The following is a 17,814-nucleotide window of genomic DNA, read 5'->3' as shown; positions in this document are numbered from 1 at the left end:
AGGTGACATTAACTCACCTTAGAGTAACTGATACATATATATTCAACATATTTCAAGGTTATTCTGGCTTTTGAGTACATATCCCACGTGCAAGAGACTGGATTATTCTGGCTAATAGGATGTAACAGCTCAAGTCTACAGTCTTTTCTTCTTGCAAGACTTTAGTAGTATGAGCAGGACAACTGCCAGCTAAAATTCAACATGATCCAACATTGTAACAAAAGACAGCATTTTGCTGAATACATAAACATAATGGAGATACAAAGGCTGGTCTTATTTAACTGATTGCCTATGGGTGTTTATGATTTATGATGTCATAAGTCTTATGACTTACAAATTTGATGTCTTATGTAAAGAAGTGGGACTTTTTTAAAAAGAAATATTAGCGTGAGTTTTGGAGAGAAAACAGTTTAATAGTTGAACATTATGAGTCAGAAACAGCAGGGGTGGAAGATGGCTATCATTATAAGGATACGTGAAATGTGAAGGTATCTATTCTGGAATATTTGGTTAATGGCCATTCAGCATAAGAGACTAGGATCAGAGACAGAAAGAGTAATAGACCCAGACAGATGAACCCTAACAAATAGGAGATAACACATAAGAACAACGGCCAGAACTCTTAGGTCTCTGACTGATGGGCCATGGAAGGAGCCACTCAAGCATAGCCTTGAAGATGTTCAACCATATGCAAACAGAAAGAGCAACAAGCAGACAAAAAGGAGAACTCCCCCGCATCTTAGAACCCACCGGATTCAGCTTCCCTTAACAAACATGTCTTTATTATCCTACTGGAATTACTCTTCATGGGTCCAACTCTCATAAAACACCATAGTCCCTCCCTACAATGTAGTTTTTTCAGAGGATACAGAACATCCAATTATCTTCAAGGCCTCCTTCTCTTTCCATTCTGCCTGCCGTTCCCTGACTTTGTGTACTATCTCATATCCTGCCAACCACTTAAGACCTTGTGTCACATTTTAAAAGACAGAACTGCAAGAAAAGCCCAACTTAAAAATCATGCATGCATGATGGTAAAGGTTTCTAGTTCATCTTTAAAGCAAAACATCTGATACCTAGAAGCTGAGAAGCAAAGTGAGAAACAAAGTGAACATAATAGTTCAGCACATTTTAAAAAGCCATAACTTGTTCCTTTGAAAAGCTATTAGATTTGATAAGGTTGCATTTTTCTCCCTAACAAGACTTTCACTACAGCTGACAGTTAAAAACAAAATAAGACCTCAGATGGACCTCAAGAATAGAGCAACATTTTTTTTTTTTATTACTGATATGCAATTGTTTCTGTGAATTTCTTTTCCTCTAAGTGTGCTGAAAGACTGAAGGACAGCAGAAGCTGCAAATGCACTTTTATGCAATACTTCAGATAATTTTGCCTCTTGGGTATTTAGTACTGATTTTATACTTTTACTTTACTCTTAAACCTCAGTGTAAATTTTTATAGTGGCATGAAGACTTTCTTACAATTTTTAGAAAAACACACAGTTCCATACCTTCAGCTAAGGATATAAATAGATGTGATAAAAACAACTAAACTGACATTTATGTGTATTACAAGTCAGATCATTTGTACCTGACAATTATCTACAGTTGTTTATCTTACTGGTAAACAGACTCTAGCTGCAACTTTCAATATAGCCAGACTATTAAGATTCCTGTTCCCTAACGAACTTGCTGATTATAATGACAACAGAATGCTTTCCAGGTCATCAAAGACGAGTCATTCATATAGGTATTTACAATATTACTTACTACACACCGATCTGAATAACTAAAGAAAGACCCATCTACATGACAGCTCATCAATAAGTCAAAGAAAACTTTCAAGCACTAGTGGTAATGAAAGCTCCCTATTTACAAATCCAGAACATAAATCACATCTAGTCTTTGCCCCTTCCAGGTGAATGGTATCTAGAAGACAGAAACTGAAAATACAAATTACTGTCCTGAATCAGTCCAGTACAGACATGTAAATAAACAGCAAAGATGATGACAAATAGCTTTTCCACAGTCCAAAACACTGAACCACATTTTACCATGCTTTAAGTAAAGATAATTTAGACTAACATATACATCACTTTCTGAAACATTATTCATGGTAATCTCTCTTCTACAATATTTCCATGCTTAGTACACTGGCAATATGGAAACTAAATTACTGACAACTACCACCATTTTTCTACTATACATGAAGCTTGTTCAATGTATTTTATTAACGTTTTATTACAGATGTTCACAAAGGTTCAGAACTTGTAGGACCATTAGTAAAAGGCAATCATTCTGCAATTACTTTTGTTACATCAAAACATAAAGAAACATACCATATATAAAACATACAGAAAATGAAATTTTTCTGTTCTTTATCATTTTGATTACCATAAAAACTGGTAGTACTAAATTTTAACAGCCAGTAATTTAATCACAGTTGAACTGTGTGTTTTAAGTCATAATTATAATGATAAATACAGTTACTGAACTTGTATTAATACAAAGATTATTTGCAAATTAAAGAGTAAATGTTAGTTTTAAATACTTTGAGTCTTCAACATTACATTTAGGTTCCAAGGGCCCAAACTATAGCTTTATATTTTCCATCTTCACATACCATTATTTTTCCTGAACGATAAAATTTAAGAGTATGTTATGGGTGTCAGTAAGGTAACAGTTACCTTGCTTTAAAATAAGCCGAATGCTGTTTTGTATTAATAAACTTGAATAACAGGATGGTTTTCCACAGATCTCGGAACTGCATGTGCCCTGGTCTTGTACCATAGAAGTTAATGACAGTTAGAGCAGGACAGAAAGAAACTTCAAATTGTGCACTTACTTATTCAATGTGAGGTCAAGGATGAATTTGGAGCCGAAGGCCTCAATCTGGAAACTTGCCTGGGCCAGATGCACAGCCTGTAACATGAGCACACAGCAGTACTATATAGTTTTGCAGAACAAAGTTTTCAAAAGAATCACCAAGTTTTATATGCAGCAAATACTTGCCATAAAAATCTTTGAAAAACAGAATTATGGAAAACATGCTTATTTTCATGACTCTTAAAGGAAGCTGAAACCTTTGCCCTTGTAATTGGGCAAATTACAAAATGAATTGGGATTCAAAAGGATTTGCCTTTGGGGGGGGGGGGGGAGGGAGGAAAAGAGAGAAGAAAATGGTACCTGAAAAGCATACTTTCAAATATACAGACAGAACAATCACTCCTTACAAAAATAACCCCCCCCCCAAAAAATTCAGAGAATTCATACAAATGTCTCTATTGTCTTGTTGCCAAAACCAGATGGGTATGTAAGCAATACAGTATACTGTTCTGTTAATTATGTTACTGAATTCAGTCACATGAAAAGGCCTGAATAATTAAAGCATTTGTGATACAAGCCTTCAAATACAAAATCCTGTCAAAGTTTGTATTACATGTTATGAAGGTCTCCTTCAAAGTAATCCTTTCACAATTAAAGGCCTTGCATTTGGCAATGTTACCAAACCAATGGATAAAAGACTGTTGCTGCTTAACATACAGCACAAACACCCATTAACTGGTCTCATATATGGAGTTAACTTTAACTTTTAGGAAATTCAATTTTTGTCAAATAGATTGTATTCTTTAACCTATCGTTTCTATACTGTTGTGACTGAAAGCAAAACATTTAAAATGTATTCATCTATTTTCTAGAAAAACAAGGAGGACAAAGGAGACAATGCAAGAAGTTGTTTTTGTGAAGACAGGGTTCAGGCAGGCAGGAAGAGATTAGACCCATACATCACATAACCTCTCTCGGAACACTCTTGAAAATCCAATCATGCTTACTTATAACCTAGTTTGATAAAAATTAATAATTCCATAAAGTTGGAATATTATGTCTATACCCTTTAATCAAAGGAAAAAATATTAGTTTTTATTACACACCAAAATGAATCTTTAGATACATCATAAAAATGGTATAAAGTTCTACCTAGTTTTTGGCAAAACATAGATAATATGAAGGTTAGCTTGTAAGGCCCACAAAGCCTGTAATTTTGTTTTCCTTTGGAGTTTTCCACAAAGAATAAATTCTTTGTGCTCCTCTTCCATCCATGCACTATGCAGAGTTGCACTGATTTTCAGTTTATTTCTCAGCAAAGGTATTTGTCATCTTTAATGAAAGCCCTCAATATCAATAATAAAAAAAAAACATTTCCAAGAGTTGCTATAGTGTCTAAATTCAGCTGGGATGCTTCCTGCATATCTGTTCTTGGGCCACATTCTTTGCCCCCCAAAATAGCGTTTCCCTCTCAACTAACAGGGTCACAGAATTTCTTGTCCATGCTTCTTAAAAAAGCATGTAGTTTAGATTTTAACAATCTTTAATATCGTTAAACAAGCCCCCATCCAAAACCTGTTTTTTATTTAAAAAATACAAGATCTCTAAACAAGAAATTTTAAAACAGTATTATTATACATAGCTACAATAAAACAGAACTGAACTATATCAGCTCTCTCTGTTGCACCTTTTGTTAAATTAATATTAAGGGCTGTCTCAACAGTTTACCAATTCAGTGAGATAACACTGGCCAAGTGAACCGAGTTTACAGCTGCTCTGAATCATCAGAGTGAAACAGCTGAAATATGAAGACAAACAGGTGACTTGATGGAAAGGATTTGTTGCAAGGATGAAAGCTATATTAAAAAAAAAAAGAAAGCACAGCACTTCAGTTCAAATGCATCCCTACTATGAGAGCCTTCTCAGCTCCTGCTCCACTTCAGTCTTTTTGCACAGTGAAACCAAAGAACAAGTGCCACAAGGAGCTTTTCAAACACCTATTCATAAGAACGCATGTGTTCAATCTTTAAAGAACAAAGTAGCCCAAAGTAATCATGACAAAAACCTCAGAATATGTTCCATTTCCATCATAACATACAAGCTGATGAATTTTTTAAAAATACCTAAAAATTTGTCATGGGAAAAAGGTCATGATTAGTTTTACTCCATAAAGATCCCCCTTAAAAAGTTACAGGAGCTGCTGATTTGAGTCTCCTCTTCATGTAACATTTACCTAAATTATGACCTAATGTCTTTGAATGTATGCCACAAACAAGACTTCAGTATTAACTATCTGGAAAGTTTAAAGAATATGTACTATTTCATTAAGATCATTCCAAAACATGAAAAATGGTAAGTACTGAATTTCTTAAAGCACCTAGTTTTTATTGTGTTTTACATGAACACAGTAGTTTGGAAGTTTTTCAAAATATCATCTCCTGATCAAAGGTAAATACATTAAATTTAAGGAGAGTATACTGCATTTTTCCATAAAAAGATTGTTTCCTTTAGAGTAAAATAATTATTTACAGATTTATGACACATATGTCCATAACATTCATGCATCAGTACATAACATGCCAAAGCGCAACTGTCCAATCAGGATTTATGTGTAGTTTATCACTAATGAGGTTTACAAGTCCTTTTAGAAGCAATACTAACTACCAGTGATCCTAAAAACACTTCATTTAGCTAAGGTGAACAAAAAAGTAAGATCAAAAGTGACCAAACACTTTTCCACAGTTAGTTTTGAAAGAAAAAGATTATTATTTCTTTCCAGATACTAGCACAGCATTTTTTTCACTTCCCCTAATGGAGTCAGCAGGACTCAAAATGCATATTTTAACACTTGTGTTTTAAGCCACTTAACTGATTCAAAAAAAGCTGAAACATGGAGGATGACATATCACCTCAGATAATAAAACACATTTGAAAGGCACGCAATAACATCTTCAGCCTTTGAAACATTCCAAAATTCTGAAACACAAGACATCATGAGTACCAAAAATTTACATGGGCTTATAAAAGAAAACTGTATAAGCTAATAATAGGGCACTCCATCCAGAAAGAGCTATTAAATTAAAAAGACAAGTTTTGACTCCAAGACCCTGAGCCACAAACTACTGGAGGCTGGGAGACCATTTGTGAAGTAGCACTCTATCACTGTTATGCTTACAACATATTCTTCCCAGGCATCTGTTACTGACTGTTCATTAAGATAGCTAGAAGGGTCTCTAATCTGATCTGCTATAAATGTCAAATCTTGCCAATTCAGGTGATGCAGGCATAACACCCTTTCTTGCAGGTTCTAAACCATCAACTATATATTCCTTTTCCTTGTGCAATCTAAAATTATTTAAAGTAACTTGTATTCTCTGTCTATAGTTACACCATAAATGTTTATCTTGTAGTATTAGATATAACATCATTGCTATTTCTGAAAACAATAATTCTGTATATAAAAACACCATTTGCTAACTATTACTGTGCCTCACAACAGATGCAGAGTCTGTACACATAGGCAATTATTGCAAAGCAGCTGACACACAGTAATTTGCTACACTGCAGCAGGGCATGTTCTCCACCAAACTCTGCTCAAACCACTGTTTATAAAAAGAACAGTAGGCTTTAAATCCCTGCAGTTTAGCAAAAAGATGTTTTTGAATTCAGGTAAATGTAACACTCCACTACTGCAGTAAAATAAAGATCTTGCTTAAGCCAGTTAATAATATATAGTCACCCATGAAAGCTACGAGCTAGCAGTTATATTAAGGTAATGAGACTAAGCTATTTCATCCTGAAGCTGATATTTTTCCTGTAAAAATTTAGCACAGAAAGCTACCAGTGAGTTGCTACCATGTGTTTTAGCCATTACAATTGTCATGTATCACTATGACGGGAAGAATTATTTCAGAAAAAATCTGTGGGATTCTCCTATGCACCTTACCGTTTCACAGTACTCTCTTATCAGCCTACTTTTCAACACTCTGTAATATAATACCTAATCTGAAACGTATTCTTCTGATTCACCCAGAAATATAAATTCAGCAAGAATATAGGGTAGAATGATATTAATTTTGTGAGATTATATATGGTCTATATATGAAAAATATTACACATCTACTACTTGTACCACCTGCATACATATATGTGTTTACACATGCATGAGTATTCTTTACTTATGTACACATGAGACTAAGTTGCTTTGTAAATGTTTGTTTATCATTCAAAAACCTCTGCAGAGGTGTCTGCTTTGACTGCCACAGGCTATGCCAACTGCAAAGCTGCAAAATTACATTAAGTTTTTCTGCAGCAAAGACTTACTGATCAAGGACAGAGGAGCTGGTTGAGGAAGGGTCAAATGTCTCTAACATTTTAACATCAGAAAACATTTTTAACTTTTTTCCTGCCCCCAAAGTAAAACTTTACAAGTCTTTGCTCACTGTTCTGGAAGCTCAGATTGCTAGTGTAGTCATTGTGATAAGAGATTCTTTGTACTAGGAAGATCCTAAGAGTGCTGTAGCTGCTCATGCAAAGCAGAATCTCTAAGTTTTTCTTCCAAGCCAAAAATCTGTACAAGCAAAGAACTCCAGCTGCCTTCAAGTCAATCATTAGCTTGCTATAACTTTCAAGATAAGAACAGATTAGGAAGCTGTATTCGCAGTTCGAGTTCTACTGATTTATGTCATGACTGGAACGCTTTTATTGTTTTCATCACTATGCTTGGGCATTGCTTGTCCACAATTCACATTTTCCAGACTTTCAGGAATTTTATAATTATCATCACAAAAAGTGAAGAACAACGTTAGTTTTGCTTTCTTCATGATAAAACTATTCCAAATGCAAAAATGTGTTATCCTTTCAAAAATACAAAGGTCTGACAGAAGTGTTTAAACAAATGTAACATTTTCAGTATTATTTAACTGACCATTACCTCTAAGTCTCTTGCTATATTCATATAAATTTGATCTCCGTATGATAAGATCACTGCTTTTAGAAAGCTGTATTTTTGCAAGTATTTCTGCTGACTAAAATAACAGTCAGAAACTGCTCTCTCATTTCAGAAGCTGAGCACGGGGTTCCATCACCACCATTTTGGAATTAGGAATCTAAAACAGATTTAGACAGGTTTTACATTATTAAAATATTTCTTTTGATCTAGACCTTTCTTCTGATAGTAGTACCAATAAAATTTATTACAAGTCAATCTGATTTACTATATATTAATTCCTCTCTGGATCCTCAGACTGAGTCCCCAGATCCCTCTCTAGGTCTTTTTCACAACACTCCACAGTAAGTGTATCTAGATCCTGAATCACTTTCCTGTGGTATCTAACTTCCCATAAATGATAGGTAGAGTCTACAAACTTAAATTGATTTCTTTTACTTTGGGACAAGGGCCTAACAAGTGCAAGTGTTGCACTGTCTAACTTGTAGGAGCTCAAGTCTTCTATAGGATATTGCCTGAAACTGATAACTAGAGGATCCAGAAATAAAAAAAAAATGGAAAAAGCTACAGAAATATCATCACCCGTGTTTCAGCTAGAAAACATGGATGTAGATCTACTGGAAAAGAAGTTGGGATAAGGAAGGTGTCTCCTCCCAGAAGACCAAGAATTTCAGAAGACTGATTTCAACCCCCATTAGTTGGGCTACTGAAGATCCAAAGTCCAAAAAAGCTTTTTGCCTGAATATAAATTCAATTTAAAATCAAAAAAAAGACAAAGTACACATAAAAGTAGCAGTCCATAAGCAGTGTAAACTGAAAGCTGCACTGCAGAAGACTCTGGAGAAAAAAATGTGCAAAGCGAGTAGAAATACTACAAAGATTCTCTGATAGCGTATTAAATTCATATACATAAGCTACATGAAGCTCACTCATTATTTTGAACAGTTTTTGTTACATGGAAATTAAAAATGAACACTTATCCTAGAGTAACAATAATTAACCCATAGGACTTTTATCTGGATTTTCCTAAGACTTCACGTGAGGTCTCCTCGTCAAAGATTATTAACCGTAATCTTTCATCTTTTACAAAACAGGTTTGCTTTTGCTTGGATACCACCTCTTCTACAAGGGCTGTGATACAGTTGTTTTCCTTTCATCTTAAGGATGCTTTCCCTCTAAGCTTTGTTTGGTATGCTACACAACAAAGCTGTGTAAGAGATCTTGAGACCTATTGGTCTCGTCTCTCACCCTTTAAAACGGGACAACCTAGCGGAAAACAAACAACATTAAGCCTGGCAGGAATGTCTTCTTTATTTAAATGACAAACAGCTGGGCTGAACAGCAGCAATTGGAGTGTTCATTTCATGGAAAACAGCCACAAAATGAATACAAGATTTTTTGGGGGGTGGAACTGTAGAAATATCTTCGCAGTCAAAACTACTACTGCCACACATTTCTTTCAGTTGTTAGGGTATGCAGAACAGTTTTCTTAAAACACAGCCTTCCCTCTTGCTCCCTCCAAAAAAACCCCACTAACAGCTTAGAACTATGAATGAACAGATAAACAGCATCGGTTCTCTGAAACTTTTGAGAATTTAGATTTTATTGATCCAAAAAAAAGTTAGAAACTGTCCAGCAGATACATCCTTTTTCTTCATAAATGTCCAGTTCAAGCTTTTTTCCCCACTCACAATTAGGTAAGGTTGCCCTGAGTTGCATTTCCCTGGCAATCCTATAATCTTGTGATCTGATCTTGCGTTGTTAGATTTTTCTGTTGGGCCACCATAAGGATTTGCTCCTAGCATTCTGTGACAAGTGGCGTGCCATGCAGTCTTCCCATTTGGTCCTAACAAACTTTTATACAGGCTGCAAACATGAATCAAAGCAGTCATCAAGGCTGATACGGGGGCTATCAGTTCATTCAAAATGCTACCTGCATCTGCAGAAGTTTAGAAAGACACAGCCGCAGAATGCAGATGACTCAGAGCTCCTTAACAAGTTTAAAGATTCGTAAAAGCTTCTTTAGTGTGTTTATAAAAACAGATGCTCATTTCTAAGCATTTCACATTAAAAATAACTTCAGAAGATCTCAAAGAAAGCAGCCAGCCTTAACTTAACTATGAGAAGACTGAGGTATACAGATGTTAGGACCTTCAAGCACCAAGTATTCAAAATATGCCTTTTTTTTTTTTTTAAGAGCATTATGAAAAAATACATTATTCACTAGAATTCTGTCCACCTGGAAAAATACCATTTCACTTAGTCAAAACTATGGTGAACATTCATTTTTGTCAACAGTGAGAAAAAGTTTCTTAGAAGAACAAGAAGGTAAGAGAGGGAGGTCCTATCAACAGTTTAGGTACACCCTCTCATTATGATGGTATTTCAACAAATTCAAAAACAGAATGAGGATAAAGAGAATCAGTTCTAAGAAAAGAATTTATAATTTAAACTTTGGATTCTCTGGTACAATGTCTTCTTGCCCACCCCTTTATTTCTACATATATTTCATGACAAAGGTTGCAGATCCTTACTTTTAAAAAGAGATTTTTTAAAGAAAAAGCAGATTCTAAGTCATTTTACCTAACTATTTCTCTAGCTATATCTCTTTTTTCACATATGCATGCAATTTTCTCTGCTATTCTCTCTCCTTATAGTGACTCAGCATTTCCAAGGCATTCACAGGCTTAAGCCCACAACTATCTATATGGCTTATATTCTTCTGGTCACTATAATAAAGACCCACAGAAAGGGTCTACTGGATAATATCTGTAGTTAGGAACTAGTTTAATATCATATGCCTATAAATGGTACATTAAGGCTGACAAGAAGATTCATGTCAAAGAATGCATGGCTCCAAGAGCAGTTTTAAAAAAAAATACATATATATATAGTATTTTTCTTCCTCAGCTGCCCAGGTTGTATGTATTACATAAGGCCATCATATTTGTCTTTATTTTTTTCATATGCAAATGATCAGTCCTATATATAGGTTTCTTTCTATCCAGCTATAAAGTTATTCTGGTTATTTCCTTCCATTACCAACATGAGAGACAGCAAAATCTCACAATCAGGATTTTTTACAATATAACATTTATTTTAATTCTGGAAAAGGATAAAAGCAAATACTAAGAAATCCCCAACAAAATCAAAACCCTCCTGTGCACCTTTCACATTTCCATTGCATCCTGTTTTCTTTATGGGTTGTTTCCATTTTGCATCCTCAGCATCTTTTTTCCTCAAGTATTGCTCTACAGAGGTGATCATTAATCTTTTTAACATTGAACATTAAACAGAATAAAATAACCAAAATATTGCCTGTTATGTTATTGGTGGAATAGATGGAGAAGCAAAGAAGAAAGGATTTCATGCAGAGAAAGACAGATGATGTGAGTTGGGGGAAAAAAAAAACACTTTGTGCTGCTCTGGAAGCAGGAGATGCAAGATCAATCCAGTCAAGGAACATAACCCTTTCTTTCAAATAAATGGATCAAAGCAATGGAAGTTTCATGCCAGAAGAATGAAGTCAACGTAATGTCATGCTCTCTGTAAAGCATCAAGCTTAAAGAACCTTCTGTGAGACCACTGCAGGGTTAGCAGTCTGTAGGCTTAAAAGGGACACAGTGAGTAGAAAGGAGAACCACTTTGCACAATACTTAGCACCAAGCATACCCAAAGAAATCAATGCCAGTTCCATCAGCATTGATTTCTGAAGAGCTTTACCCCAACAGCTAGAGATAAGGTAGGGCAAAGAAAGGAGAAGCAATGGCAAGCAACTTTCTTGTGGGAATGCTGGGTAAGTAAAGAGATTAGCAGACATTCTCTTCTGTGGATTCTCCCTCCGCCCCAGAAAAAAAAGAAAAACCAAAAAAGTCCCCCAAAACTGATGTAGAAACATGGAGGAAGCACTGTTCTCAAAGGCAGGTCTGTAGCCACTTTGAGCTTGCAAATTCCTTTCTTTTCACACCCTTCTCCAAAGAAGGAAAGTTTTCAGTTTTTTTAAGTTTACTGAAAAGAGTGATCTCACTTTAAAAGGCCCTCCCCTGCCCCCCAAAAAAAGAGAGAAAAAAAAATTCACAGTGGAACATCTTTTCTGTGCCATCCATAAGATATTGCCATACTTTGATGCATCCCATAGCACATGCTGGTATCCAAGTTCAATAAGCCAGGAAGCAACCTTTCTTTTCATTAAAATATCAAAACTATATAACTGCAGCTTCTTTCCTAAAAATTAAAGAGTTACTCCACATTTTACTTCCACATCTGAAATACTACATAATAAATATCAAAAAAGCATAGTTATATAACGCATAATAAATTCACTTTCTAAAATTTCAAAACATATCTAATATAATTCAATAGGTAGTAACTCCACTATAGCCAAGTCTTTCAGTAATATCACGCACACTAATCTACTTCAATGTCTCTCTTTTCTACCATGTTGATCTCTTCCTATACAAACCCTCTTTACCTTCATATTATCTTTTTAATCTACTGGAAGAAGTAAATTCTTAAAATACTGAAATAGGATGGAATAAATTAAAGTACTGAGTACCTCATAAGCAATACAGTGTAGAACAGATTTATTTCTTTACCTAGTCATTTCACAAAATTATTCAGTTCCATGCAAATCCAGGCAAGGTTTTTTCTCATTAAAAATTGAAAAATGCAGGTGTTCAGGGGTTGGGGGGGGCAAAAAAATGGTAGAACTTTTCAGTAGTTATCACTGGTCATACACTAGCAGGAAACAAGAACTGCATTTATTAGGTAGTGCATGACACACACAAAGCCAAGTAACTCATGCTTTAAGTTAAGGATCCTAAAGAAATCCCCTTTGCAGAAATTTGAGCAGTCAATAACTATTTTGAAAGGAGTATTTTGCTGCTGATGGTATAACATAAGTCAAGACACTAGAATCTACTCTGATCAGACAAGCCAACATTGCATAATTCCTATTCAGTTTATCTACAGTTCAGCTTCTGAACCATCCTGAAATTTAAAGTAATTGTTTTTAATTAAAACAAGAGGAATCACATTCTTATTTAATTACTTGTCCTCCTTAAATGTCCTTGCCATCATCCTTAGGAATTAAAGTCTCAGAGATCTGCAGAATAAAACATTCTAATACAGCTACACATCACACACTACCATTTTCAAAATTCTGCAGATAAGCCTCTTTTTATCCTACCTTGTTGTGTTTCTGCTGGTGCCTTGCTCTAGTATCCAAGACATGGTAAGGGGTTTCAGAGTCTTTGTTGATATAATAGATCAGTCTTGAAGGCAGCGTGATTTCTTTTTGGATTGCATTGCTGTGGCTATTTTTATTATTACTGCTTTTATTCTGTTGAAATGTATGCTCTTCATCCACCAGTACTCCCTCCATACTGCCTGCTGTTTCATTCCAACGCAGGTCTGAGGAACAGAGATATACCAGCCATAAATTAGACTGCAGAATGTATTTATTTCCATAAAATAAAGTTATATGTTTTATCTTACAATAGTCTAATATTTTATTATTTACTCAAATAAACAAAAGGAGAGCTTACTCACTGAGCTAGACTTAATTCATTTCCACACATAAAACGGTTTCAGAAACATTATTTATTTAAACACCTGTATATTTTCACATACAGTCATAGATTATAAATATTTTAAAACCTTTCAGCCTCCAAAAGGAAAAGAACTTTTAATGGATATGCAGTCATCCCCTGCACACTCATTTGTCAGCTAAGTTCTCTTTCCTTCTGAGACACACGCGCAAAACCACATACACATCTACAAAAAGGCTAAGACAACTTGAATTCAGAGTCCATGTGCACTGAATGCTAATCGATTCCCTTTACATAATAGTAAGTTTTCTTTCTCTCTCTTTTAACTTTGAGTATGACAAGAGCCCTTCTCTTCGGTGGCCTTTTGAGCTGAAAACTTGTATCCTTTCCAATTAAAATGCCAAGATGCAGTCAACCAGCAAGCAATGCAACAATAACAACGGGACTCGGAAAACAACTACACCCAACTTCCACGTCACCTAAATCCCAGTCAAAAGCAAATAAGCAAAAAGCACACACAAACACCCAACGCCAAACGAACAGGTTAGCTTCCCTCGCAGATCCCACGCGCGCACACAAACACACGCAAAAGACACCCAAGCTTTTTTTTTTTTTTTTTTGTCGCATACCTCATCAGCGCATTTCTACGTACACCATCCTCTACTTAAAAACCAGCAGCGCAGGCTTTAGGAGAGCGTTTCCCCCTCACCTTTCTCCTCATATTTGTAAGCAAGCGAGCAAACGCAACCCGACCATCTCCATACGCAGCATCAGACACGCACACCAAGAACGGCAGGGGTGGGGGAGAACCCGCGCGGTGCCAGTGCATTGCATCGGGGGTTGCCGTCGGGGAGGAGGCGGGCGAGGCCGGGAGAGAGGGGCCGCGGGCCGCGCACGCACCCGGGGGCACACGCGCACCGTCATACCCACCGGCGGCCGCCGCAGCCGCGCCGGCCCTGGGGCAGGAGGAGCCATGGAGGAGCAGCAGCAGCGAGACGAGGCGGCCGAGGAGCGGCAGGAGCGGGGGGCAGCAGGCGGCGGCGGGGAGGCGGCGGCCGCGGGCAGGCTGCCGCAGGGAGCTGCTGCCGGGCGGCTTCATGGCTCATAGCGCCCCGGGGCGGCGCGGGAGCGGCCGGCCGGGGGGCAGCGCGGCTCCGGGGGGGCCCGCACCGTCGACGGGCTGCGCCTGCGGGGAGCGGGGGAGCCCGGCAGCCGGCGGCGGGCAGGGTGGGGGCAGGCAGGCAGCTCCCCGCCCGTCTGGCTCCTCGCTCCACCGTTACGGGAGGCCGTTACCTCAGCGCGAGGGCGGGCGGCTAACGGCCGCGCGCACCCCCGCCCCCTCCCGCCACGGGAGGCGCATGCGCGCCGCGGGGGGCGGGGCGGGGCTCGCGCGGGCGCTGTCCGTTGTGCTGTGCCGACACCATGAGGGAGCCGCCATTCCGCCAGCCTCTCCTCACGGCCGGGGCCGCTGCTCCCCTGCCTGCCTGCCTCCCTCCGCCGCCCCGCAGCCCCTCTTTCCCACAGTGCCGAGAACAGGACGCTCTTCTGCTGTCTCACACTGCCCCCCTGGCTTCTGCACCGCAGAATTATACTTGCTTTCGCTGGCAGCAGCAGCCTCACACACGGTTCAGAGCCAGGCTGTGCCCCTCTGCCAGCCCCAGGGTGGTTTCTTGCCCATCCTGTAGTGCATTTGATTTGTCTCCTTACCCCGAGCACCGCACCGTTCTCTTGCCCAAGCCTAATCGTTGTGGGTTATGTCCATCTTTCCCATCCAGGTTTGGATTTTTGATTTTGAATCCTCATCATTTAAGCATATACAAAACCTCATTATTAAAGCCATACATTTATATAAATAAGATCAGCTCAAAGCCATATGGAAAAATGGATCAACCATTTTTCTAAGGTAGTCAGCCATTAGGTTTGCCTCCAATTTTGGTATGTTACATATATAATTTCATAGAGCAAAGCTGGAGTGATTTTTTTTTCAGAGTTACAGGTGCACACAGACACACATGCTGCACAAGGGTACAGAGAAGCCATCACCTGCTGCCAAGCTAAACAGCCTAACAAGCAACCACACAGCACCTGGGTCACAAGCAACCATGTGCACATGTGCCTGCCTACCCTCACAGCAAAGCGTTTAAACCACACACCTAATTAACACCACAGCTATTAAAACCTTCGACAAACAAGCTGTGGCAAGTCTCCCAGCAGTGGTTTAAGTCTCCCCACTTCCTGCCTCATGCTCCCACAAATAGAAGGGAGCACCTCCCCCTCTCCTCCAGTTCACACTGTTTTTACCATAAGGCCACCTCTGTTAGGAGTCTGAAGTGCTATCATGTAAACTGTAACACCTGAAGCAGCTCTACTACAGAAAGATGGGGCAGGCAACAGGGAAAGGTGGCACCTCAGACTGCCTTAGCAAGAGCTCACCTGTCAGTGTTGTAAGCTATTGAGTTTCTCCTTGTAAATGGGGCAAGCAAAGAGCAAGCCCATAATTTTGTGACTGAGATAACACAGAAGCTCACTCTTACAGTATGAACAATTGCAAGACAACGAGTTTGGAAATATTCAAATTATCTTAAGAGCTTCATGCAGAGTGAAATTGCTTTGAAAATTGGCAGCCTAGAGCAAGAGTTGGATGAGATTCTGGGAGACAAGAGGAAGCAGCACATGGATCAGTTCATTCTTCTCCAAACTACTGAGGCAGGCATTTCTCCTTTCCTTCGGAAGCTCTGCACATGCACAGATAAGGCAAATGAGCTATTTCACAATTTGCAATCCTCATTTGCTGCAGAGGGCTGAAAAGAGCCCTTCCCATTAACCCTTCCCCTCAGCTCTCATGCTTGAAATCTTCTCTGGAAGATGTCTGTGGAGCTTCAGGCTCTTCTCTGCTCTCTCCTGACATCTCTAGTTGACAGGCGTGCTCCTTGCAGCTCCTCAGTTTTCCCTTCTTTTGTCCTTGTGACCCATTCAACTTTACTGACAAAGTGGCCAACTGTGAAAAGGTCAGAATTAGTAGCCAGCTTGTAATGATAATGGTTATGCAAGTGAGATCCAAATGCTACCAAAAGTGTATATTGACAAAGAAAATGGATGTGTGTACATACAAAGAGGAGCACTGTAGGAAGATTCAGAATCAGATTGTGACCTGGTGTAAATCAGCAATAGTGTGCTGCATATGCCAGCAGATAGTCTAGGCCATGAACAGAAATGTTAGTGCATTCTTTAGAGCAAGTAGTATCTCTTATACTTCAGTCCAGCATACCCAGTGTGAACTACCAATATGAAGAATATTTGCAAAGATAAAAATAACTTCAAAGAGATACCATAAGATTAACCTGCTTCTTTGTATTCATTCTGTGGCTTCAGGAGTCAGAAAACATTGAAGCTGACTTGCTTCAGAGACAAGTTTAGATATTGAGTTCTTAGCACATGTTTTGCCCAACAGACTTCTAATATCCCAAAATAGATACGTTTTCCTTTGGTGCATGTCTTGCTGCTGAGGAAATAAGATGTTTCTCCTTTTTGTCTGGATATTCCTTTTTTAGTTATGTGAGCTTCTTCCTTTCTAGTCTAAGTCTGGATACCACATGAATTTCCAGGACGATAAGAGTTTTCTCTGCTTCTTGTAATTTTCTTTAGAAAACCAGTGCTAATGGAAGCTGGAATCTATCTCAGAATTCATTATAATTGTTAATCTAGAAAGCATAAGCAGTTTTATGAATCATTGCAATGCAGACCATTTTATAGCAGTAATGTTTTGAATCTGAAAAAAGAACGCCTTATGCTGGACAAACAGGTGCTGCTTGAGGAAGATCAAAATCTCAGTGTGTGATGGCATAAAATAAGTAGAAGACAAACCCATGGGATGACTGGGTGTAAAAAACAACAAAAATCATGCCTTAGGATTTCTCCATTACCTGGGTCTAGGGAGAAAATGGTACCAGTTTTCTATATAAATTGGGTCTTCCTTGATACTCACTTTGCTAGACACTTTCCGCACAGTCTGTCTAGGCCAGCCATTCCTCCTCATCAGATAGTGTTAGATCCTTGCGACCAACAGCAGCTCCTGTTTTATCCCCATAAACATATAAACACATCAAAGGATAAGTCATGTCAGTGAATCTATATCAGGAAAAAAAAAATCCCCTCAAAATACTTTAGGAGCAAAGACTAGAATGACCATACAATTAAAAAATAAAATCCAGAAGCTAACTTCCACTATACCATAAAAATACACAAGTCAAGCAACAACGAATGGTAAAAATACCTGTTCCCTGAAACTATCAATTTTTACTGTCCAGTTTTTGAGGGGGAAAATAAAGATAAGTTCATTCTACAAAGCTTATCTAGGGCAAAAGCTTTCTAAAGTCCTTTTAGGTCAAGCAGAAATAATCATGTAACACTGTTTCAGGCAGGCATGCTTAGTCTCCCAGTCCCTCATGGATATGTAACTCAGAAGCTGTGTTTTATAAAACAGCTACAAAC

General features: G+C 38.2%; 1 protein-coding gene across 3 annotated transcripts in view; it reads right to left on the bottom strand.

Moving 5' to 3' along the window:
* ADAM23 (ADAM metallopeptidase domain 23) overlaps positions 1–14,422 on the bottom strand; it is an 83,218-nt gene extending 68,796 nt beyond the window's left edge. For all 3 annotated transcript variants that reach the window (XM_067298800.1, XM_067298801.1, XM_067298802.1), the window contains exons 1-3: positions 14,254–14,422; positions 12,963–13,186; positions 2,846–2,922 (exon numbers count right to left, since the gene is read on the bottom strand). In XM_067298800.1, coding sequence (XP_067154901.1) covers positions 2,846–2,922; positions 12,963–13,186; positions 14,254–14,422 — 470 coding nt within the window. The remainder of the gene's footprint in view (positions 1–2,845; positions 2,923–12,962; positions 13,187–14,253) is intronic.
* Positions 14,423–17,814: the final 3,392 nt, after the last annotated feature.

This window comes from Apteryx mantelli, chromosome 6 (genome assembly GCF_036417845.1).
Source record: "Apteryx mantelli isolate bAptMan1 chromosome 6, bAptMan1.hap1, whole genome shotgun sequence".
Lineage (NCBI taxonomy): Eukaryota > Metazoa > Chordata > Aves > Apterygiformes > Apterygidae > Apteryx > Apteryx mantelli.
Note: the sequence above shows the minus strand (reverse complement) of the source record. Positions and strands in the feature narration are given on the sequence as shown.